At 43.3% G+C, this 24283-nt stretch overlaps 1 protein-coding gene across 1 annotated transcript in view; it reads left to right on the plus strand.

Moving 5' to 3' along the window:
• Positions 1 to 24283, plus strand: part of CNOT4 (CCR4-NOT transcription complex subunit 4) — a 1808607-nt gene that overhangs the window by 426146 nt on the left and 1358178 nt on the right. The window contains exon 3 of the mRNA XM_044087468.1: positions 12939 to 13136. Within this exon, the coding sequence (XP_043943403.1) occupies positions 12939 to 13136 (198 nt within the window). The remainder of the gene's footprint in view (positions 1 to 12938; positions 13137 to 24283) is intronic.

Here is a 24283-nt window from a genome sequence, read left to right on the forward strand (position 1 = left end):
GCATCTTACTGATCCCATGTGCAAAGCTGCATATGAGGAAACTTCAATGGTACCTGAAAAACATATGGTCTCAACACAGCCACAGTTTGGAAACAATAATACCACTAATTCCATGTCTGCAAAAGTAATTTCTGTGGTGGGCTCAAGCATGCCAAACAAACACAGGTCTTCCATTCAGCAAGCCTCAAGCAAATCCAGTCATCACAACAGACGCCTCGGACTATGCCTGGAGGGCGCACATGACAGATCGGTGCATTCAGGGCAAGTGGTCCCAAAACGAAAAGCACCTTCACATCAATCAAAAAGAAAATGCTAGCAGTAATAAATGCTATTATAGCTTTCAAGGACCTTTTACAACCAGGTCAACTATTGATAAGAACGGACAACACCACAGTTATGTGGTACATAAACAAACAGGGAGGAACACATTCATACCCCCTATGCAGACTGGCCATGTCACTTTGGAACATGGCCATGGACTTACAAATCGAACTACAAGCACAGTACTTGCCAGGCAAGGAAAACACGCTGGCAGACAACCTAAGCAGAAATATGACAGATCCACACGAATGGAAATTGAATCCAAACGTTTTTACAGAAATAATCCAAGCATGGGGAAGGCCAGACCTAGATCTCTCTGCCTCCCACAGAAATCACCAATTGGCAAAATTCTGCTCAAGGATTTTCTATCCAAAGGCCTGGAGAGTGGACGCTCTGTTTCAGTTGGACATCAATGACTGTTTATGCCTTCCCACCTCTTCCTCTGCTGCCCAAAGTTCTATTGAAAACCAGAGCAGAAAGACCAAAGATGATTCTCATTGCTCCGGACTGGCCAAGACAACACTGGTACCCACTCCTGAGGAGCCTGACGCATTCCCCACCATGGACCCTGCCTCTAATGCCTCTTCTTCTGACTCAGCACAGCTTCAAAACTCTTCACAGCCAGCTAAAAACACTCAGTCTAGCCGCATGGAAGATTCCTTAGCATCACAACAGACCCTACTCTCCAAGGAGGTGCAGGATGTAATTTTGGAAGCCAGAAGGCCGTCAACTAGAAAAGCTTACTCTGCAAAATGGAAACGGTTTTGTGTCTGGAATGAGAAAAAGGGGCAGGATCCTGGAAAACTGAATTTACCTCAAATACTACAGTATTTAGCTGAGCTGCTAAGCAGTGGACTTTCATTCTCCTCCATCAAAATCCATGCCTCAGCCATTTCTGCAGAATACAACACTGATCCACCCTTGTTCTCTCACCCTCTCTTAAGACAGTTCCTCAGAGGGGCTAAGAATCTAAGACCCCCAAGGAAACGACCAATACCTGCTTGGGATCTCAATTTCATTCTGGAGAAACTGACCTTGCCTCCCTTTGAGCCAGCTGCCTCATCAGATTTGCAATATTTGTCCTGGAAAACAGCTTTCCTTCTGGCTATTACCTCAGCTCGTAGAGTTTCAGAACTACAAGCTCTCATGGCTGTGCAGCTTTTTATCATCTTCCATCAGGACAGAGTTTCCTTACAAACCAACCTGTCCTTTATGCCTAAAGTGGTATCCAGGGTAGCTTTGAATCAGGCCATACACTTACCTACCTTTTATCCTAATCCTCAAAACAAAGGGGAGAGATTACTACATTCCTTGGACGTCCACAGACAACTACGTTATTATCTGGACAGAACAAAACCTTTCAGAAAATCAGAACAGCTCTTTGTGTCCTATGCTGTAGGAGCTCAAGGAAAGCCAATTTCGAGACAGACAATCTCAAAATGGATAGCCCACTGCATACGTTTTTGCTATTCTTTTCATGGCAAAACTGTACCTACAGGCATCAGATCTTACTCTACAAGGGCCACAGCTACCTCTGCAGCTTTCCTCAGAGGAGTTCCTACCAAAGATATTTTGGAAGCAGCCACTTGGAGTTCTGTGCATACCTTCTCCAAGCACTACCACCTACCACTATACTCCAAAACTAGAGCAGGCTTTGCCACTGCAGTCTTGCAGGGCATCCTGGCTCCTCCTAGTTCCACCTAGTGCCTACCACCCCTTTCTTAGCTTTGGGATTCTACCCATCTGTTATGACTGCAGCTGTATGCACGATGAACATAGTACAGTTTTGTACCTCCATAAATGTAGATGTTAGAGTGCTAATACAGCTGCAGTCCAGGTTTCCCTCCCTCCTTCCCCTCTTGGGACAGGCCTATAGGCTAACACATCCTCATGCAACCTGATTGGGGTATTCATTTATGATGTATTTGCTTGCAACTACTGTATTTTGATTATATTGCACTGCTTTATTACACAAATTTATGTATTGCCTTCCTTCTGGGGGCACCTGACATCTGGGGCAAGAAAAACTGAAGAAAATGGTGTCGGCTGGTTCCTTTATACCCCTGTCGCACTGACGTCAGGGAAGAATCAACGACAACCGACGTCGGACCTAGACTTTGGAATTTGGCCGACCGAGGACCCGCCTGACGGCAGGAGAACCCATCTGTTATGACTGCAGCTGTATTAGCACTCTAACATCTACATTTATGGTAGGTACAAAACTGTACTATTTCCCAACAGACTCTCCTCTCCAAGGAGGTGCAGGATGTCATCTTGGAGGCCAGAAGACCTTCTACTAGAAAAGCCTACCCCGCCAAATGGAAACGATTTTGTGCCTGGAATCAAGAAAAGGACCAGAATCCTTGGGTAATAAATATACCTCAAATTTTACAGTACCTAGCTGAGATGTTAAACAGTGGACTTTCCTTCTCCTCCATCAAGATCCACGCTTCAGCCATTTCTGCACAATACAACACAGATCCTCCTTTATTCTCTCATCCTCTCTTAAGGCAGTTCCTCAGAGGGGCAAAGAATATAAAACTCCCAAGGAAACCACCAGTCCCTGCTTGGGACCTCAACTTCTTATTGGAAAAGCTGACCCTTCCTCCCTTCGAGCCAGCTTCTTCAACAGAACTACAATACTTGTCATGGATAACAGCCTTTCTTCTGGCTATCACCTCAGCACTCAGGGTTTCTGAGCTACAGGCCCTCATGGCTGTGCAACCATTCATGATTTTCCATCAGGACAGAGTTTCCTTATGAACCAACCCTACCTTTATGCCAAAGGTAGTATCCAGTGTAGCTTTGAATCAGACTATCCACTTACCTACCTTTTATCCTAATCCACAAAACAAAGGGGAAAGACTACTACATTCTTTGGACATTCCCAGACAACTTCGTTACTATTTGGACAGGACAAAGCCATTCAGGAAATCCGAGCAACTCTTTGTGTCCTATGCTACAGGTGCTCAAGGAAAGGCTATTTCCAAACAGACAATTTCAAAATGGATAGCCCACTGCATACGCTTTTGTTGCTCATTTCATGGAAAAACTGTGCCTGCATGCATCAGATCCCACTCCACCAGGGCCACAGCTACCTCTGCAGCCTTCCTCAGGGGGGTCCCTACCAAGGACATTTTGGAAGCAGCCACTTGGAGTTCAGTCCACACTTTCTCCAAGCACTATCACCTTCCACTATACTCTAAATCTAGAGCGGGTTTTGCCACAGCAGTCTTGCAGGGCATCCTCCCTCCTCCTACTTCCACTTAGTGCCTACCACCCCTACTTAGCTTTGGGATTCTTCCCATCTGTAATCACTGCAGCTGTATGCACGATGAGCATAGTACAGTTTTGTACCTACCATAAATGTAGATGTTAGAGTGCTCATACAGCTGCAGTCCAGGTTACCCCCCCCCCCCCCGTCCCCGTCCCCTCTTAGGACAGGCCTTATGACAAACACCTTATCATACAACCTATTTGGGGTATTCTCTTATGGTGTATTTGCTTGCAACTACTGTTTTTTGATTATTCTATATTGCATGTTTGCATAAGTTTGTTTTGCCTTCCTTCTGGGGGCACCTGACATCTGGGGCAAGAAAAACTGAAGAAAATGGCGTCTGCTGCCTCTTTTATACCCCTGCCGCACTGACATCAGGGAAGAAGCGACGACAACCGATGCCGGACCTAGACTTTGGAATTCGGCCGACAGAGGACCCGCCTGACGGCAGGATAACCCATCTGTAATGACTGCAGCTGTATGAGCACTCGAACATCTACATTTATGGTAGGTACAAAACTGTACTTTACATATGCTTAAATATCAACAGTATGTTATGGTCTTACTGAAACAGAAAATTATGTTGATTTCTGATTGTGTGGAGTTACAGGATTTATTGCATTCAGAAGAACAGATTGGAAAGCATACTTTGCAATGTGGTTTTGATTCCTTGTAGGCCTCCTGCTGGGCTGCCATAACTGGATCTGTGATAAGAAGGCATGCCTGGCTCAAGGAGCAAAATCTGCCTGATCATGTTAAAGGTAGATTGTTGGATGCCCCTTTACAGCATGACAGTCTGTTTGGTAATAAGGTAGAAGAGGTTTTAAAGAAAATGGAAGACAAAGCTAAATCTATGCAGACTGTAAAAGATTTCTTGCAAGTGCAGCCACCCAGGTTCAGTAAGCACTGGCCTACTAAGAATTGGTCCTTTCCTGTGTCCAACAGAGCCAATCAGGGCAAACCCAGGTGCTCAAAAGGCTCCAGATATCAAACACCGGGATCTTACAGGTCAAAGCAGTGAGGTGCCTCCACCTCCAAATCTGGAGGTAACAAAGCACAGCCCTGCAGTAAGCCGTCTGAATGACTTTCCTCTGCCATCTCCAAGCACTTATCTTTTGGCAGCCCCCTTGGGGCGAAAACTAGTACTTCATGCTCAAAAATGGCATTTAATTACCCAGGAGAAGTGGATACTGAACATAGTATCCCAGGGGTACAGATTTCATTTCCAAATGGATGGCTAGATCTGCCACCAAACCAGTGGGCAGAGCCCCAGAAACAAGTCATGTCCCTCATGGATATGGGGGCTATTCAACCAGTACCAGAAAAGGAAAAAGGACGAGGATTTTATTTGACTCTTCCTGGTACCCCGAAAAGACAAATAATGGTGCCCATTTCTGGACTTATCAATTCTAAACACGTTCCTGGACACTCCAAAATTCAAAATGCTGACTTTACAACAGCTAGTGCCTATGCTAGGCTAGAATGCCTGGTTGGTAACTCTAGACTTAAGAGGCATACCTGCATATCCCAATAAGGGAATCTTGCAGAAGATACCTCCGCTTCAAAGCAGGCTTTTTGAATTGCCAATTCTCTGCACTGCCCTTTGGCTTGTATACTGCGCCCAGGGTCTTTACTAAGTGCCTGACACTAGTAATTGCATTTTGCAGACAAACATTCAAATTTATCTTTATCTGGACGATTGTCCCATTCAGGCAGAGGACAAGGACACTCTTCTTTTACATCTGGCATTTGTAAAAAGGCGTCTAGCATGCCTAGGGTACACCATAAACTAAAATAAATCGCATCTGGTACCCTCTCAAATAATTACATTCCTAGGTGCAAGCTTGAATACAACTGCCCAGATGGCTTGCCTTACACCAGACAAACAAATTCAATTGACAACATACTTCAAACAAATGGCAACAAAAACCCGCTATCTGCAAGACAAATTCTGCAGGCTTTGGGGTTCATGGCATCCTGCAGTCTACTAATTCCGTATGTGAGACTCCATATGAGGAAACTTCAATGGTATCTAAAAAGCTTATGGAGTCATCATTGTCACAGCCTGGAAATAGTGATTTCTCTCATTCCCTGCCTGCTACAGGAGTTTCTTTGGTGGGCAGGGACCTTTCTCCAAAACAAGGGGCTGTCATTTATTCTACCCCCTGCCACCCAAACCCTAACTACAGATTCATCAGACTATGCTTGGGGGGCCCACCTGGCATGGAGATTCATTCAGGGCAAATGGAGCCCCAATCAAATGCATCTACATATCAACCAGAAAGAAATGCTAGCTGTTCAGAATGCTCTGACAGCCTTCAAGGACTTCTTCATCCAAGACAACTACTGATAAAGATGGACAACACCACAGTTATGTGGCACATAAGCAGGGGGGTACCCACTCTTACCCCCTTTTCAGACTAGCCATGGCTTTGTGGAACACAGCCTTGACTTGCCAAGTACATCTTAAAGCTCAATTTCTTCCAGGAAAGCAAAATACTCTGGCAGACGACCTAAGCAGAAATCTTATGGACCCGCACAAATGGAAACTGGATCCACAAATCTTCAGCATATTAACACAGAAATGGGGGAGCCCAGACATAGTTTTGGGGAGAAGCAAACAGGTCTATCAGTTGGACAAATTCTGCACAAGAACTTATCACAAAAAAGCATGGAAAGTCGATGCTCTATCCTTCAGCTGGAAAAACCTATCAGTCCATGCTTTTCCCCCTCTGCCTGTACTCTCCAAGGTCTTAATAAAAGTCAGACAGGAAAAACCAAAAATGATTCTAATTGCTCCTGACAGGCCTTGGCAACACTGGTACCTGCTTCTAAGGAATATGTCACACCTTCCTCCGTGGTACTTGCCTCAAACACCTCACCTATTGCCTCAGCAGAACTATCAAATTCTGCACACTCAGCTCCAAGCTCTGAATCTTGCAGCATGCCTAATCAACTAATTTCACCAACCATGTCTCTCAGTAAACCTGTGATGGATGTCATTTTGGAGGCCAGAATGCCTAGTACTAGAAAATCTTATGCTGATAAATGGAAGAGATTCTGTGCTTGGAAACGAGCACAAGTAATAGGCACAGCAAAGCCCAATATTCCTCAGATTTTGCAATACTTAACTGAGATGCTTCACAAGGGCCTATCTTTTTCTTCAATAAAAATCCATGCCTCTGCCATCTCGGCTCATTACAACACAAAGCCTCCCCTCTTTTCTCATCCCCTGCTAAAACACTACCTGAGGGGGCCAAAAATTTAAGGCCTCCCAGGAGAGTGCCAACTCCTGCATGGAACCTCAAGTTTTGTGCTGGAAAAACTCACCCTACCTCCTTTTGAACCAGCAGCTACTGCGGATATAAAATTTCTTTCTTGGAAGACCGCCTTTCTTTTGGCGGTCATTTCAGCTAGAAGGGTTTCAGAACTACAGGCTTTCGTGGCAGTGGAGCCTTTCATTATTTTTTTTACCTGGACACGGTGGCCCTCAGGACCAATCCTTCTTTTATGCCTAAGGTGGTATCCAGTGTGGCTCTTAACCAGACCATTCACCTGCCAACTTTCTTCCCAAATCCGCAGAACAAGGGGGAGCGGATTCTGCATTCATTGGATGTACACACACAACTAAGATTCTACTTAAACAGGACAAAATCTCTGAGAAAGTCCGAGCAACTACTGGTGGCATTTGCTGCAGGATCAGAGGGGAAGGCTATATCAACACAGACTATTTCTAAATGGATAAGCCATTGCATTTGTTTCTCCTACTTGCACCATGGTAAACCTGTGCCCAAGGGGATCAGATCCCATTCCACCAGGGCTGCCTCTACTTCAGCAGCTTTTCTCAGAGGGGTGCCTACCAGAGACTATCTAGAAGCTGCTACTTGGAACTCAGTTCATAAGTTCCCAAAGCATTACCATTTACCCCTCTTTTCTAAATCCAGGGCAGGCTTTACCACTGCAGTCCTGCAGGGCCTTATAGCTGCTCCTAATGCTGTTTAGTTCCATCCTCCCATCCATAGCTTTGGGATTCTACCCAAATATAATGACCAACAGTGAAACACGAAGAACATAGTACAGTTGTGTACACTTAACATAAATGTAGATGTTCGAGTGTATTCACTGTTGCAGTCCGGATTACCCACCCGCCAGCCTACATATATTTGCTCCCTATTTGGGGGGCACCAGACATCTGGGGCAATGGCATTGGCTGCATGTTTTATACCCCTGATGACCTGACGTCATGGAAGAGGAGACAGCAACTGACACAGGACCCAAGACTGTTATTCCGGCCGACTGAGGGCAACCTGCCAGCAGATTTCCCAAATGTAATGACTGCAGCAGTGAATACACTCTAACATGTACATTTATGGTAAGTGTACACAACTGTACTTTTTGTTAGGTGCTATTCAAACTTTTTTCTTCTGTTTGCTGCTGTGGTGGGGTGGAGACCATGTTTAACTCTTTCTTCACCAGACACCAATTCACAGCAACCCAACATCATTTTTATATATAACCTAGTGAAACCACCTCCGCTTCCTATTGGGCATTCTGAAAAATGTGCATATCTACTAGGTAATACAGCTGCTGACCTCCTTTGCCATCACACCCCTATCTGGTCAACACCTTCATTTGACTTAATAGCCAGCTGCTTAAATCTGATGATATGAACATTTTTTGTGTTAGTATTCCAAAACTCTTGTCTAATTTAGTGCCCCACCAATTCATACTTGTGCATCAGGTAGTCCTGTCTGTTATAACAAGCACGTGTTTACTAGACACTTGAAACCCTGTCACTCTCCTGTGCTCCAAGTAGTCTGATCACTCCAAACCTCCTTGCACTTTCCACTCTAAGTCTTTAATCTCACATGTTACTCAGTTATATTCAACCAAATTTAAGTCATCTGCTGTAAAAATATCAAAAGACCTCTTCTGAGTAATGTGTTCTACCACAGTTTATCAGAGGTGACGGAAATTAATCTGAGGCCTTCTCAACAGACAAGCATGTCACACACACAGAATCCCAGGACAATGAACATGCTTTGTTTTAAATGTAGGAAGTATGATTTGAGTCCACTAGAAAAAATTGAAGTGTCAGAATTCACGTTCACCTAACCGTTGCAGTCAGTGTCATGGGTCAAAAATGATACTCCTAATCTCTAACTGGTCTTACCTGACTTTAGTTGCGCTTTTAATGATGGATCTGATAGAATCCGAGGTAATTGTCTGTTTTTAATTTTAAAAACATGCACTCAGGCCACTTCCTTGTGACTTTGACCCAAACTGACTTATCACTGTACCTACATTCATCAAGAGAATCAAGAGAATCTGATTCATTTAGTAGTTTCACTTCCTCCTCCATCACCCCTCTCATAATTCCAAGAACTCATAAATAAGTTCAGCATGGCACCCTTGCAATACAGAAGCATTTCATCATGAACGTATTAGTTACGTTATCAATTGGTATAAGAGAGTTCCTTGTAGGTCATGGTCTGTCTTCAGTGAGTAGCCCAGAACAGGGCACCATAAATGATTAGATCTAGTGATATTTCCACTAGTACATAAGCTAGGGTGGGGATAAATGGCACACATGCCCCAGGTAGTTAACTTGCAGGGGACATGAACATTACAAAGTGTTTGATCAGTCAGTAGACGGTCTAAGCAGCCAAACAGTCCCCCATAAGCCTTTTAAACTTTTTTTTTAAATAATAATTGGAAGGGGTAGGGGCAAGTAGCTGTGCCACCCAGGGCATCAGATTACCTTGCAGCTGCTCTGTTCCTAAAAGTATTACCTGCATTACTACTTACACCCCAGCTGTGTCTGCGTTGCCCCATTACATTCCAAATCACTAACCCAACCACAGCACAACCACGTCAGTGATCATCTTTAGAATTAAAACTTAAAAAAGCAGTAATAGTCAAAACCTACCTGTCTAAAGTAGATCGATCCCCCTACTGTCAGCTCCCAGTATTCTAATTGGACTGCTGTGGTAAGTAACTTTTTTCAACCTGCACAGTTCATTTTCTTATAACATTGGTTGTAGAAACCATCCAAAAATTGACTTACAAAACCCAAAAAACCACCCCCTATACGCCAAATGAAGCTTGGTACCAGTGGAAGCAATGTCCAAACTGTGTAGTGCGAATACACAGTTGTGACTTTTTGCAACCTTGCAAGAAAACAATATGCTGACATGAAGTTTTTGTTGATATGTACAAAACTCGTTACTAGTTCAGCCTAAGCAGTTCGAGATAGTTTCCTTACCAGGTGCTACAGATCACAGGACTACTTTCTTGCTCTTTCTCCTTTGAATTCTGTGATGTCCCATGTCCCAAATTCAGCCTGCCCCATGTCCAACACCAGTTTTTTACCTCTGCCCTGTACTGTCAGTTTACATCAAAGTAAAGGTATACTGAGATGCTTTCCTGGAAAAATACAAGCAGATACCAGCGTAGTGTGTGACATCCTATATCCTTCCTTAGATGTACTGTCTTCACCTGAACTTACTGTATTATAATGTATTGCAGTAATCCTCCTATACAACAGCTCAGAAGGTCTTTTTTAACATACTTTTGAACCCTTCTTGACCACTGTTTGGCTTCCGTAGAGAGAGACGCCACTGTCTAAGATGCAAACATCTTTGTCCTTGGCAGCACTAACCTTTGCATTTGACTGTAGAACATTTGAAGATGTGTCATGGTCTAGCAAAGGGTCACTACTCAGCCCTTGCAGCCCTGTGTATTGGTTTTTCCATCTTCACTTCAGAGCACTAGACTTCACCTGTCTTATCTATTTTAGACCTTGAGGTAAATGACTTTGCCTCCTCTTCCCAAGTTCCATTCCCTGTGGGGTACAGCATGAATGACAAAAGACCACTTCCTTAGGCTACACACCAGGGGGCATCTCTATCTTGGTAATGCACCAGTTTGACAAGAGAGCACTTTAAGTGAGTTTCCAAGTGGATGTCTGGTGCAAAAGATATATGGATATAGTGGGCATGGGGTAGTCGTAAACCCATGATGGTACTGCCATATTTCCTGAGTTTGAATACGCTTATTGGTATCATTAGGCCCTGATTAATGACCACTATCTTTAAAGAAGCCATTCAGGTGCCTCAGTGTTCAGGAAGACTTAAAGTACTTGTTTTAATACCCCATAGCTGACTGATAGGCTCCTTGGAGGTGTCAAAGGGTCAAACTTAAAATTTGATGTCTTTTTTTCCCTTTCTTGGTGACCATTAACCTTTTTGTCCATTTCACCACTAAGAACTTGTAAAGGAGATCAGTTATTTGTGTGAGTCGAAGAAAAATAACAGTTATCCAAGTCTGTTTTACTTCTCATTATGAAATGTTAAAGAATATTCCATGTACAATTAACTTCTTCTCTAGTAGTGCTTTGTTGCGGTGTTTTTCAAGAATATAGCTGTTCAGAATTTTTAAGAAGCAGCTTCTGAGTTCATTTTGTAGTAATTCGAGATGTTGCAGAATGGATTTCCATGCTGAGGGTAGGGGAGATTTGTCACTTGGGTTCTTCATGGCAAGCATCAGAACATTCTTTACTAGGGCTTGTAACTGCTATGCATTTTTTGCACTACATAATGGGGATCTTATTCAAAGAAGATAGACTAAAGCTGAAGTAGTTGCATATAGTTCTGTCTATATTGGTCATTGAGCAGTAGTGTCTTGCATGTAGTGATTTTCTGTATGCTGGGATACATTCCTTCCTGATAGTCCTTTCAGTACTTTCTGGTTAAGGATACAGGAGTCTGGAGAGCAAATATCGTTATCATAAAGCACAGAAGGAGAAAGAGTCAGTGGTCACAGCTGGATTTTGAAACTTGGCAGTTGTACCTTCAATGAGTTGCTATAATACCTTCATGTACACCAAACCCTTTAGCTCCTTCATAAGCTTAATTTCCTTTTGTTTAGAAAAATACGTATACTTTTCTGCTGGAGTTCTTGCACAGAAACCGTAAGCAGACCAGCTTGGAAAATGTAGCTGCTTGTAACCTCCAGACACCCATAGTTGCTGAAAAACTGCCTGTGCATATTTTTTCTTGTCTAACAAGAACCAGTTCAATAATATCCAGTTGTTACAATCCTCTTCCAAATGTGTTCTTATTTGCATTTAAGGTAGTGGTACTGCCACTATTTTGGAGTTTAGTTGATGATAAACATAGTCTGTAGTGTTCTTACATTTTCTACGTACTTGGGGGCCTTGTGTTCTTCGAGGGTTTGTTACTAGGTGCCCTTAGTCTGATTATCTTGGTGCTTTTGTTCTGCTTGAGAAATCTTTTTGTAACATCTTACTGGAGATGTGACCCATAAAGTTAATCAGGTACTTTCCCTAACGCTGATTTTTAATAACTTTTCTTGAAATTTTTTCTCTGTTTCCACTGTTGAATGTGGATGGTTGCTTATATATTTTACTACACTTTGCCCCCACACTTGTTTTGGCCAATTGCACCATCAGCTCTGGGTCAGAGGCAATCAGGAGTGGTTTGTGATTTCTCTTTATTCAGCCTTAGCTCTTTGCATGTACACACTCAACATGTTAAGGTGGGGAGTATGCAATGGTCTGACTGCAGAGAGGGGTTATACCCTCACTAACCGAAGAAACATTTCTGTGTATGTGACACCCCTCCCCCAGAGCACAGGAGGGTGATTTACTCTCTTGCCACTGGGGAAATCTTGTGTCCTGTAATGCCACCAAATGTAGGCATCCTTCCCACTCCATCCAGAGATAGGTGAGCATACCTTATCACTTCACTTCTTTACTCCCCCCTCACCTGGTTTCGTCAGGGATGGTGTCACTAATCTAACTCTTGTCACTTAGGCCACAGTGAGAGCTCCAGCCTTTTGCGACGTGAAATTGCTGTAGTGCGGATGGTAATACTTCCCTTTTTGCTTGGTCTGTTGTCTTTTATGCCAGAATGTGATTTTCTGTCAATTTTTCCCTTTAATTTTAATATGCTTGCTTCTGTATCTCCTAAGCTTGTATCCAGTCAGTGCCCGAAGTGGATAAAATGCTAGAGGCAGTGAGTTAGCTGTGCATAAGCTGGCTATTTGAATTTAGGCTAGTGGTTCACATTCCTGGGGCATGTCATACTCTGGTTTAATGAGGAAAGTTTTTGCAGAAAGCTGTGTTCTTATGTGGTTGGTGTCTTTTTTCATAGTTCAGTGTTTCACAGCTTTGACCGTTAATGCCTTAAAATGATCTTATTTTTTTTTCTAATTCTTATTGGTGTTTTGCATGAGTTAGACCTCAAGTAAACACTGTTTACAGTAAATTGTGCATAAAACTAATTTTCTGAAACTGTATTGATTTCTGTTTTGTTAGCCATACCCAGAAAACCCAGCAATATATAAACCTCTATCACAAGAAGAGCTTCAGAGAATAAAAAATGAAAAAAAGCAGAAACAGAATGAAAGAAAACAGAAAATTTCAGAAAACCGCAAACATTTGGCTAGTGTGCGGGTAGTACAGAAGAATCTTGTTTTTGTAGTTGGGCTCTCTCAGCGCTTGGCAGACCCAGAGGTGAGTACAGAAACATCCTTCTTCCCTTTTTAGATTTTTTGAAAGAAAGGAAATTAATGCCTTGGTACATGAATCTTTTTCTTGCCAAACTTTTGTATGCCTTGCAATGAAAAGTTTACCTGTGTTAGTAGACTCTTGACTATATTGAGCTCAAATCTGATGAAGCCCTGTAAACCATAATTTGGCTGTGTTGGGCTGATTTCAAAACATTTGGGCTTGCTTTAAGATTGGAGCTTTTCTAGAGGGATATGTGTAGGTGGAACCCTCCAGTCTTTTAATGTTCTCTACACATCCCTTTTGGGTTGTATTGTCAGAGTCCTTGTATAGGAGGTGCACATGGTTAAAGCACAGGTCTGGGATTTGGCCAGCTTAGGACCACAGGGAACAGAGTTTGCCATATGTTATGTGCACTATAGCTGGTCTGAAGTGTGCAGGAGCACTCAGCCTTAAAGCCGTAGGATAGCAAGCATTGCACCATTTAAGCTAACAGGAGTGGTGTGGGCATGCAAAACTTTGCTGGCCTTTACTAGGTATTTAACAGGTAAGAACTTTGATCACTTTTTTTTCCTGACTCTCCCATTCTTCTAGGACGTTGGAGGGCATTAAATGGACAAATGGTGGAGGCTTGATCACAGGGTGTTGTGGTCCAAAAGAAACTGTATTGGGGAAAAAAAAGTAATTGGTGGAGGAGGAAGTACCACTTATGTAATGTACTTTACTGAAGTACTTTATGTATAAGCAGGGAGTCCAAGTTTGATATTGATGTTTACAATGGAATTTGTATCACAGAAGGGTTAGCCATGTAATAGGATGAAGTATCTGCAGGTTTGTATTAATCTCCTAGGGGAAAGTCTGAGAATTCTTATTCTCTGTGCTAATATTGAATATCTCTGGTGCTAATATTGAATATTAGGTTGTGATAGACTGCCATTTTAAAAACTGTAAGTTTCATTGATTTAACATTTAGCTTCTTATGTGGCTGTCAGGTGTGTGTTTTCTTGTTGGTCATCTTGGTACAGAAGCTCACAAGTCCATCTTCAAGGATGAAGACCTATAGCTTAGCATCACCACCTTGCAAAGTAGTCCCTGGTCATGAGCCCTTTGCATTTCTGAAATGCGTCTTTCCCAAGACGTCAGGGGGTCCAGTTTACACCCACAGTCCATCTTAAAGGGATCATTAGAGTTTGAGAGTGAGAATGAAAACTGATGTGGAGAGAACTGAATGTCTGTGGTGGCCAGAGTGGGAAGCTGGGGTGCAGCAGCAGTAGTAGCTGGAAAATGGGCCAGGATGATGGTTGTTTAGATTACTGTTGCAGTAGTCCTAATTACCAGACCTTCAGTTAAAGGGGCAATGTCTGGTCTGACTTGGAGCTCAGCAGTTTTCTTCCAGCTGTTGAGCATCCACCATTTGGGGATATCAGCATAATTCCTCTGTATGACCAACATCTTCCATCTGTGATCTTTATTGTTGAAGTTTATTACTTATGCACTACTTTGTGTCAAAAGTTAGACGTTATTTAGCCTCTTTGGGAGCTTATTCAGTTAAGTATCCCACTGGAGAATTCTCTTATTGCCTTTAGTTGCTGTTTGCTGTCTGTATCCGTGTGTCATCTAGTTAGTCAGATTTTTGGGTGTGTGTGGTCTTGTTAGGTTACAAAAAAGGTAGATGCTTTTATGGTTAGTAGACCCTAAAAAGGATTTTCATAACTATTATGCCCTTTATTTAGGGTCTGAGCATGATAACAAGGGATTTAGGGTCTTTTCAGGGATTTACTCGGAAGACTGTTAGAAGTAGGCAGAATTCCTTGCAAAACTGTTTAGACACATAAGCTTAAGGTCTTTACTGTTTCCAGCACAGCATTACATTCTTGAGTTTGTCCAGTACCATGTTCCCAGGCTCAGACTTCCAAAGCGGATGTCCCAGCTAGAAAGAATGACAGAGAAACATTAGTCTGTCTTTGGTAACCTGCAGGCCTGGCCCTCACATCCCTACTCTCCTGTACACTATCCAAGGCTATCTCTGAACAGTGGTTCCGCTTGGTTGAAGGCTTCTTTCAGGCATTGCAGAGCCTGCAGTCACGTTCTGATCTACTGGTGTGAAAAAAGAAAGGTACCTCTTTCTTGAGAATGAAGATGACTCCTAAATGAGTGTGGGTGATTGAATTGGAAAGTCCTTCCCACGTCTCCCACCATATGACACAGAATATACCATTTCCTCTGCTTTATTCAGAGACTTGCATTTGAAAACCTACTTTGCAGGATGAAAGAACATTTCAGGTGGGATTTGCTTTACTGGACTTGGATAACCTAAAACATTCCCATCCCAGAGACTTCCCATACTCCTGGAACAGGCAACCCATCTATGTCAAGCAAAGTTCTTCATTAGCACTCTTCAAGAAAAATCTTGATGAGTAGATGGGAAATAGGAAATACACCCCAGGGATCACTTCTGTGTCTCTGCTCGACAGTGGCACAACAAAATAACTTTCTTGGGTGGCGTAAGCCAGGGAACCTTGTTGGCTAGGCTTACGTAGGCCCTTGGGCCGATAGCCTAGTACCTACGTATGAACCTAATAAAGTTACAAGAGTTGATGCATTCTGCAAATCAAGTAACTAAGTACACCTTACAGTGTGGTTTTGATGCACTAGAAGCATCTTGCAGGGCAGCAGTCACTGGTTCTGTCCTTAGAAGGCATGCTTGGCTTAAGGAACAGACCTTGCCAGACCGTGTCAAATCCAAGTTATTGGACACACCCTTGAACAGACAACTTATTTGGCACCAAAGCAGAAGAGGTCTTAAAGATGGAAACAAAAGCTAAATCTATGCAGACAGTTAAAGACTTCTTACAGGTCCAGCCACCAAGGTTCAGTAGGCATTGCCCCTCCAAGCACTGGTCCTTTCCTGACCCCTCCAGGCCAGCTCAGTCCCGACCCAGGGGCAGCAGACCCCTCAGACAGCCCCAGGGAATGCAGAGATCTAAGCAATGGAGTTCCTCTTCTTCAAAAACAGGGAGTGCAAGGCCACCCCCTTATGGTAAGAAATCACAATGACTTCACACTTCCACCCCCTCCCTCTGCTCACCTGCTCGTGCACCTAGGAGGAAAACTCTCCTTCCACAAAAGCAACTGGGCCACCATTACCAAACGACCACTGGGTCCTCAACATAGTGTCCCAGGGATAAAAATTTTATTTTCGCACTCTGCCAACCCTAAAAGGGTTCCCAGATCTTCCTCCAAACCAGTGGGCAGAGGCCAGAAAGCAAGTCCTTTCCCTGCTGTCCATGAGGGCAATAGAGCATGTTCCTGCAGAACAGATGGGCCAAGGTTTCTACTCTAGACTCTTCCTGGTACCCAGAAAATAGGGCACATGGCCACCTCATCCTCGATTTCTCCATTCTAAATACCTTTCTGGTGATAACATTTTAAATGCTCACCCTCCAGCTTCTTTCTATGTTTTCCAAGGATGCTTGGTTAGCCACCCTAGACCTAAAAGAGGACTACCTACACACCCCAATCAGGGAGTCATGCAGGAAATACCTATGTTTCAGGGCAGGCTGTGTGCACTTGGAGTTCTTTGCACTTCTCTTTGGCTTATCTACTGCTCCCAGAGTTTTCACAAAATGTCTGGCTCCTGCCATTGCTTTTTGCAGACAAAGAAATATTCAGATTTACCAATACTTAGACTGCCTAATTCAGGCAGTCAGGAAAAGCTGCTACAGCACCTGACCTTTGTAAAGGACCTACTGATCTCCCTGGGGTATACCGTCAACAAAAAGAAATCAAAACTAGTCCCCACACAAAAAATTGTATTCCTGAGAGCAAGTCTGGACACAGCATCCCAGATGGCATTCCTTACTCCAGAAAAACAAGCCTACCTGACAGGCTACTTCTCTCATCTAGCCATCAGAATCCAGTTATCCGCAAGGAAAATCCTACAAGCTCTAGGGTTCATGGCCTCTTGCATTCTATTAATTCCATATGCCAGACTGCATATGAGGAAACTACAATGGTACCTAAAAAGCCTTTGGTGTCAGCACTCTCGAGACCTGGAAACTCTTGTACCATTGATACCTTGTCTAAGGAAAGATTTTCTTTGGTGGGCAGCAGCATGTAACCACAACAAGAGACTTCCCTTCTCACAACCCCTCACCACAGACTCATCAGACTATGCCTGGGATGTTCACCTGGACGGCAGGTGCATTCATGGCCAATGGGGCCCAAATCAAATACATCTGCACATCAAGCAAAAAGAGATGTTAGCTGTTCAGCACGCCCTGACAGCTTTCGTACCCCTTACTCTCCCGGGGCCTCTACTGATCAAAACAGACAACACCATAGTGATGTGGTATATCAGCAAGCAGGGAGGGACTCTCTCTTATCCTCTCGGCAGGCTTCCCATGACCCTTTGGCACATGGCCTCAGACATGCAACTATACACCTCTTAGCATAATTCCTACCAGGCTCTCTAAACTCTCTGGCAGACAACTTAAGCAAAAACCTGCTAGACCCACACGAGTGGCATCTAAACCACAGAACCTTCGCCCTTTTAACCCAGAAATGGGGCACCCTGAAGGTCGACCTCTTTGCCTACCTCTCCAATCAGCTCAGCAAATTCTGCACCAGGGATCCTCACAGCAAGGCCTGGAAAGAGGATGCTCTATCCTTCCGGTGGGTAAACCTCTGTCTATACATTTCCCCCTCTACCACTCATTTCAAGGGCACTGCTCAAAATAAGGAAGGAAAAACAAAGGGCAATCCTGATTGCCTCAGACTGGCCACGCCAACACTGGTACCCACTGCTGCACAGCTTGCCACCTTCCTCAGATCCCAACACTCCTGACCCAGAGGAATGGAGAATTCATGCCTCCCCAATTGCAGACCCTCAACCTGGCAAGCCTGTCTTATTCCCTGACCTCTCCTCAAGCTGCCAGCCAAAACAGACAAGTTCTAAATGTTATACATGAGGCCGTAAATAGTTGTTAGTGATGTGGCTTTATTAGGGTATTTGAGAATATTACAGGCAGTGACTAACTGCTGGTGGTAATTAAGTAGTTGAGGTAGTTCTAGCCAATTTAGTTCTCTTAGAGCAACACAGTGATGTGTTCTAAAGGTGATATTTTTAGCAAACTTTGCTATCTTATTGTAGCATAACTTTAGTTTATCTAGATCTGTTTTCCTGATTTGGGCGAAAATTGGTGCTGCATACATTAGTGTGGAAAAATAAATGAGTCTGAGCTAGAGTGAGTCTTGCTTGGTCTGAGAGAAAGTTTTTGTGTCTGTATAGTGTGACCATTTTTTTTTGTAAACTTTATGGTTTATGAGATATGAACATCGAAGTAAAGGTTTTGTCAATTTCAATGCCAAGTAGTTTGGTATGGTTAGAAGGGGAAATAGTAGTACCATTTTTAGAAGTAATAGTGAAGGATAGAAGATAAATTTTTGATTTGTTTAGTGGTAAATAGCAATTTAGTAATCCTGTGCTGACAAGTGGAAAAGGGTTTGCACCTGGATCCAGCATAAGGGAGCCGGAACGGCACAGCCCTCCCCTACCTGTCATCCTGGATTACCTGGCAGACCTACTACAACACGGGTCTATCCTTCTCTTCTATTAAAATTCATGCCTCAGCCATCTCTGCTAATTTCAGCACAGAGCCACCCCTCTCCTCGTACCCTTTCATGAAACCATTCCTAAGAGTGGCTTACAGCTTAAGGCCACCCAGAAGAGCTCCTACCCCAGCGTGGGACCTTAACTTTGTGTTGGAAAAGCTCACGCTGCTCCCCTTTCAACCTGCAGCATCAGCAGAGTTAAAATGTCTCTCTTGGAAGACAGCCTTGCTTCTGGCCATCACTTCAACTAGAAGAGTTTGAGAGCTACAAGCACTTATGGCTGTAGAGCCTTTCATTTTCCATCCTGACTGGGTCTCCCTCAGGACTAACCCATCATTCATACGTAAAGTGTCCACTGTGGCTCTCAGCCAATCCATTCATTTCCCCACCGTTTCCCTAACCCACAAAATAAGGGAGAAAGGATTCTCTAGATGTGCACAGACAGCTCAGATTCTATGTGGATAGGACTAAATCTTTTAGAAAAACTGACCAATTGCTAGTCGGCTTCGCAGCAGGGACAGAGGGCAAGGCCATATCCAAACAATCCATCTCTAAATGGATAGCACACTGCATCCATTTCTGCTACAAATAGCATGGGAAGCCACCCTCAAAACGGGTCCGGACACATTCCACCAGAGCAACCTCCACCTCTGCAGCTTTTCTCAGAGGGGTCTCCACCAGGGACATCCTGGAGGATGCAACATGGACATCTGTTCATACTTTCACCAAGCATTACCACCTGCCTGTCTTCTCCAAATCCAGGGCAGGCTTTGCCACTGCATTCTTGCAGGGCATCCTAGCCAACCCACAGTCTTCTTGACTGCCTCCACCCTTTTCTTCAGCTTTGGGAATCAACCCAAATGTGATGACTGCAACAGTGAAACATGACGAACATAGTACAGTTGTGTACACTTACCATAAATGTAGATGTTCGAGTGTATTCACTATTGCAGTCCTGGTTTCCCTCCCTCCATCCCCCTTGTTTCTCTCTCTTTCCTTACAAGGAAATTTTGGTATTTACTTTTCTACTGGTGGTGGTCTTCCATCATAACCTAGCTCCCTATTGGGGGCTCCTGATAGGGTAAGAAAAACTGATGTAATGGCATCGGCTGCCTGATTTTATACCACTGACGACCTGACGTCAGTCCTGGAGTGACAGCAACCGACACAGAAATACTAAGCCTCTGGTATTTGGGTCGACTGAGGGCTACCCCTGGAAGGATAACCCAAATGTGATAACTGCAACAGTGAATACATTTGAACATCTGCATTTATGGTAAGTCTACACAACTGTACTTTTCTCTTAGTCCAGCATAAAGGTTCATGCTTTGGCAATTTCAAGCTTGCTTTCACCCACTTTTCTCTCACCCGTAAATGAAACTGTTTGAGAAGGATGATGCACTTAACACCTCCCAGGAGGGAAACTATCCCTGCATGGGACTAAATTATGATCCGATGTCAGTTTGCATTTATTCCTTCACATTTGGGTTCAGATTCAACTCTGCTGTTATTTTAGCTCATGGCCACCAAAACCCACACAAGCTCCTCCTTTACCCATAATGCACTAACCCCTAACATACCTCAGATCTCATTTGGCGCTTTCACATTTAGATGTGGTCGCCTTGAGCTCTCGAGCTTTTAAGATTAGAGGAGTTTATTTCTCTTTTTTATTCACTTTAACATTTAACAGTTTTCTATTTGTAAGTCCTCCTTTTTGCACTTTAGTCTTTTACCATAGTTGATATTCCTTTTCTTTCTTACACTTTTCTTAGTGCAGTTTGAATTACCATTGTATTTTTTTCTTTATTTATACCTTTAATAGTTCACAAAAAAATTGAACTAAAACTTTCTTCTACTCTTACTTTTCTGAAAAGGGTACTTATGGCTAAGTGGTGCCAGAAATGCAGGCACAAGTTGCCTCTATCAGACGCTCATGTTTTGTGTGTTCACTGTTTGGGCCCAGACCATTTACATTTAGAATGTTCTGTCTGCAAAGCTTTTAAACCCAAGGTGGATAGGAATAGTAAATTAATTTTGAAAGTATTACTATCCTCGTCCTTTTCAGAAGCTATTTCTGGGGCTCAGTACTGCAAACAGCCTTCATCCAGGTCTTTGAGGCCTTTGTTGTCCTTGACTCCCTCGTCTGATCCTACCACAGAACCACCAAAGAGAAAGCCTAGGTCGAATCCATCTCTTGCTCAGTCGGTGTCAGTCGACAAAGGCTTTCTGGGATCCTAGCTCTTCGGTTCCTAGACCTTTGTCTAGGACAAGGTATTCCCCATCTTTAGACTTGGTACCTTCTAGAGTCGAGTACCTTCTCCTTACCCTGAATCATGGTTGCACTCTAGGTCTCCATTGGTTGCGACTTCTTGTTCTTCCAGAAGTATGACCGAGGCGGATGTGGACAGAATGATGAGGAAATTTCTCTTGACGCAGATACAGATGAGAATTATTCTTACTTCTATGCCTTCGGGTCAAGAAGCCCGTATTTCTACTACTACACCAGTGTCTGCTTTTTCTCCAATCTGACCTGTCATTTTGGAGCCCCTGGATCTCGGCCTTCCGGGTCCGTCTGGATCAGATCTGAAGATGTTGATATCTTCACCTCCGAAGCTAATTGAGTGCACCATCTGATGTTTTCGCAGCTGAGTGACACTGAACGGAAGCTTCCATGTTGGATATGAGGCAGAGTTAAGTCTGAAGTTTTCAGAGCCATCTCTTCCCCTTAGAGCCTCAGTATTGGACAGCTTGGCTCCGACCTCTGCCTCAGGTGGACTGCCTTCCGGGCAGGGAGAGTCGATGGAGCAGAAACATGGCTTCTTGGCTGCATTTGCTTCCTTTTCCATGGAGTGTTCTGCCTTTGAGGAGGTGGAGAGGGTATTCTCTGCTTCAGCAGGATGGATCCTACCCCCTCATGTCTTCTGTCTGGATCCTGTGTGTCTTTGCGCCTTGTGCCCCATCATTCTATGACACAGGGACAACCAGCCCAAAGTAGCCAGGTTACTCAGCGGGCTATTTCTGTCTCTTCTGACATTTCTGTGGAACACCCCACTGAGGAAGTCCCTAAGAAGAGGAAGTGCAAGAGGAGGCATTTAGACTCCCCTTGGGAGTCGGTCAGAGAAAATACTAATTTCAGTGAAGGGGAAGCATCCCCAAGATCACCACCCGAAGACATCTGTTTAGGAGACATCCTTGAGATCCTTAAGCAGAAGTGTGTTTGGTCCACCAATAACCCTTTTCCAGAGGAGTCTGTATTTGAGTCCTTTGGGAGCTGGCCTATCTATCTCCTAGGTAACTCCTCCCGCTGATGAGCTCATTGACTTGATTTCTAGGTGACACATTTAATCCAATCCCCAAAAGACTGAATTGGATTCTGGCACCACTTGCAGGAAGAAGGGAGTTTTGGAGCAGGGGAGTGCCCGTAAATGCTGTGGTTGTGGTAGTGGCCACCAAGAAGGAACTTGCTAAGCAGAGTTCCTCTGTCAAGCCCCTTAACAGGAAGTCTAGACGAGAAATAAATTCTCCTCACCACTACTAAAGACACCGAGGGTAGACAAATGAACAAAGAAAAAAGACCTTGGGTGTCGTCCACAGCTTCAGGCTTCAGACTGTTAAGACACAATTTATTAATCGCTTAAAAAATGAAGCTGACAGGATGGTAAACTTCACTAGAATATGATGAACTGAAAAAAGTTAAGTATCCAAGCAGGTGTCATCCACAGCTTCAAACTTCAGGCTGTTAAAACTCAATTTATTGAAAACTTAAAAAGTGAAGCTGACAAAATGCAAGCTTCACTGAAATAATTAGCCTAGTAATTAACATCCACAACTTCAGGCTTAAAGTTGTTAAAGCACAGTTAATAGATGCTTTGTAAGCAAAGCTGACAAACATATACTTCACAGGAGTGTAAAAAGCTGATGAAATTGTCCAAATGATAAGCGCTTTTGGCAGATGCCTTCTTCAGATCGTATAAAAGTGTGGTTAGCTCTTCCTGTTTATAAAGGAAACACGATCAAGAGCTGGTAGCTAATTGTCTTTGGTGTTCTTAAAGGCACAGGACAAAAATAAATGTTCAAAGTGGAGATTTGTCTCCTATAATGTAGTTCAATGTTAAAAATGCTAGAATCATGTATTAATGTTTGGTAGGTTTCTTCTAGATTTTAGAACAGGTCTGAGAGGTACTATTGTATTAAGACCTGGGGGTCAATTGGCTTTAAAATTGTTGATCCAAAAGATCTCTCTCAATTCTGTCCTGTTATGGACATCTCCTTCCCTGATGTTTTGGATGACCACTTCCACTGCTTTAAACAAGAAATTATGCGTAGGATGGACCAATACGTGTGCTGCTAAGGCATTATGTGGAACTTTCTGATCAATGTCTCTGACATGTCGTAGAATACGATCCTTTAATCGTTGGTCAGTTTTACCAAGATAGAAAGCTTGGCACTTGCGACAGGTAGCCAAATAGATAATATGGGTAGTAGTACAATCAGCATAAACATCGAAATGAAAGTTACGTCCAGATACTGGGTGGAGAAAAGTATTACTAGTATCGAAGTAAGGACAAGCTTTGCATCTGCAGCATTTAAAAGTACCTTTGCGGTCTGATAGTGAACCACCACGTTTAAAGCCATCTTTATGGCATAATAATCTCTTGATATTCTTTTTATGCTTATAGAGAAACCTGGGTCTCTCTCCAACGATGTTCTTTATTTTATCATCCGCTGTCAGAATCGGCCAAAATTTCCTGATCACTTCACAGACCTGTCGATTGTCTGAACTGTAAGTGAGCATACATCTAAGTTGTTGAGGTGTTGTCATTACTGTCTTCGTGAAGATTGTTCAGACCTCTCTGAATAATAAGGTTGACCTCTTTGCTTTCTGTAGGTTTGCACCTGTGAAACTGGTGGAAAATTATTTTCCTGGCAAGCCCTATCCTTCAAATATCTGCGTAGATTGGATTGCTCCTTCAAGAATTCCTCCTCATCAGTACATAGTCTTGAGACTCTTAAGATTTGGTCGTCAAAGATGTTATCAAAAATATGTCTTGGATGCATGCTCTGCCTGTGTAAGAAATGATTTGCCAGGTCTCTTTCGTATGCACCCCAGTAGAGGGACCTTGAGTTGGATGTAAACGTATCTTGACATCCAAGAAATCTATGACTGAGGATGAGTGTTTCATTTTGAACTCAAGGAAGTCAGTGCTGCTGTTAATGAAGCTGTCAAAAAGATCCAATTGGTCAATACCTCCTTTCCATAAACAAAAAACATCATCCAGAAATCGCCCATAGTAGACGAGTTCATTCTTCCAGATATTTCCATCACTGAAGATTGTTTTAAATTCCCACTCAGCCAAGACCAAGTTTGAATAACTGTTGGCACATGGAGTTCCCATGGCCACACCCCAGGTTTGCAAATAAAAGGTATCTCCATACATAAAGATGTTATTCTCAAGGACTAATTCCAGCAGAGAACAAAGAGGTTCCGTTGTTAAATTATGTCTAATCAGAAAATCATGCAAGGCCCTCGGGCCATACTC

This window comes from Protopterus annectens, chromosome 11.part0 (genome assembly GCF_019279795.1).
Source record: "Protopterus annectens isolate FY-2018-M chromosome 11.part0, PAN1.0, whole genome shotgun sequence".
NCBI lineage: Eukaryota > Metazoa > Chordata > Ceratodontiformes > Protopteridae > Protopterus > Protopterus annectens.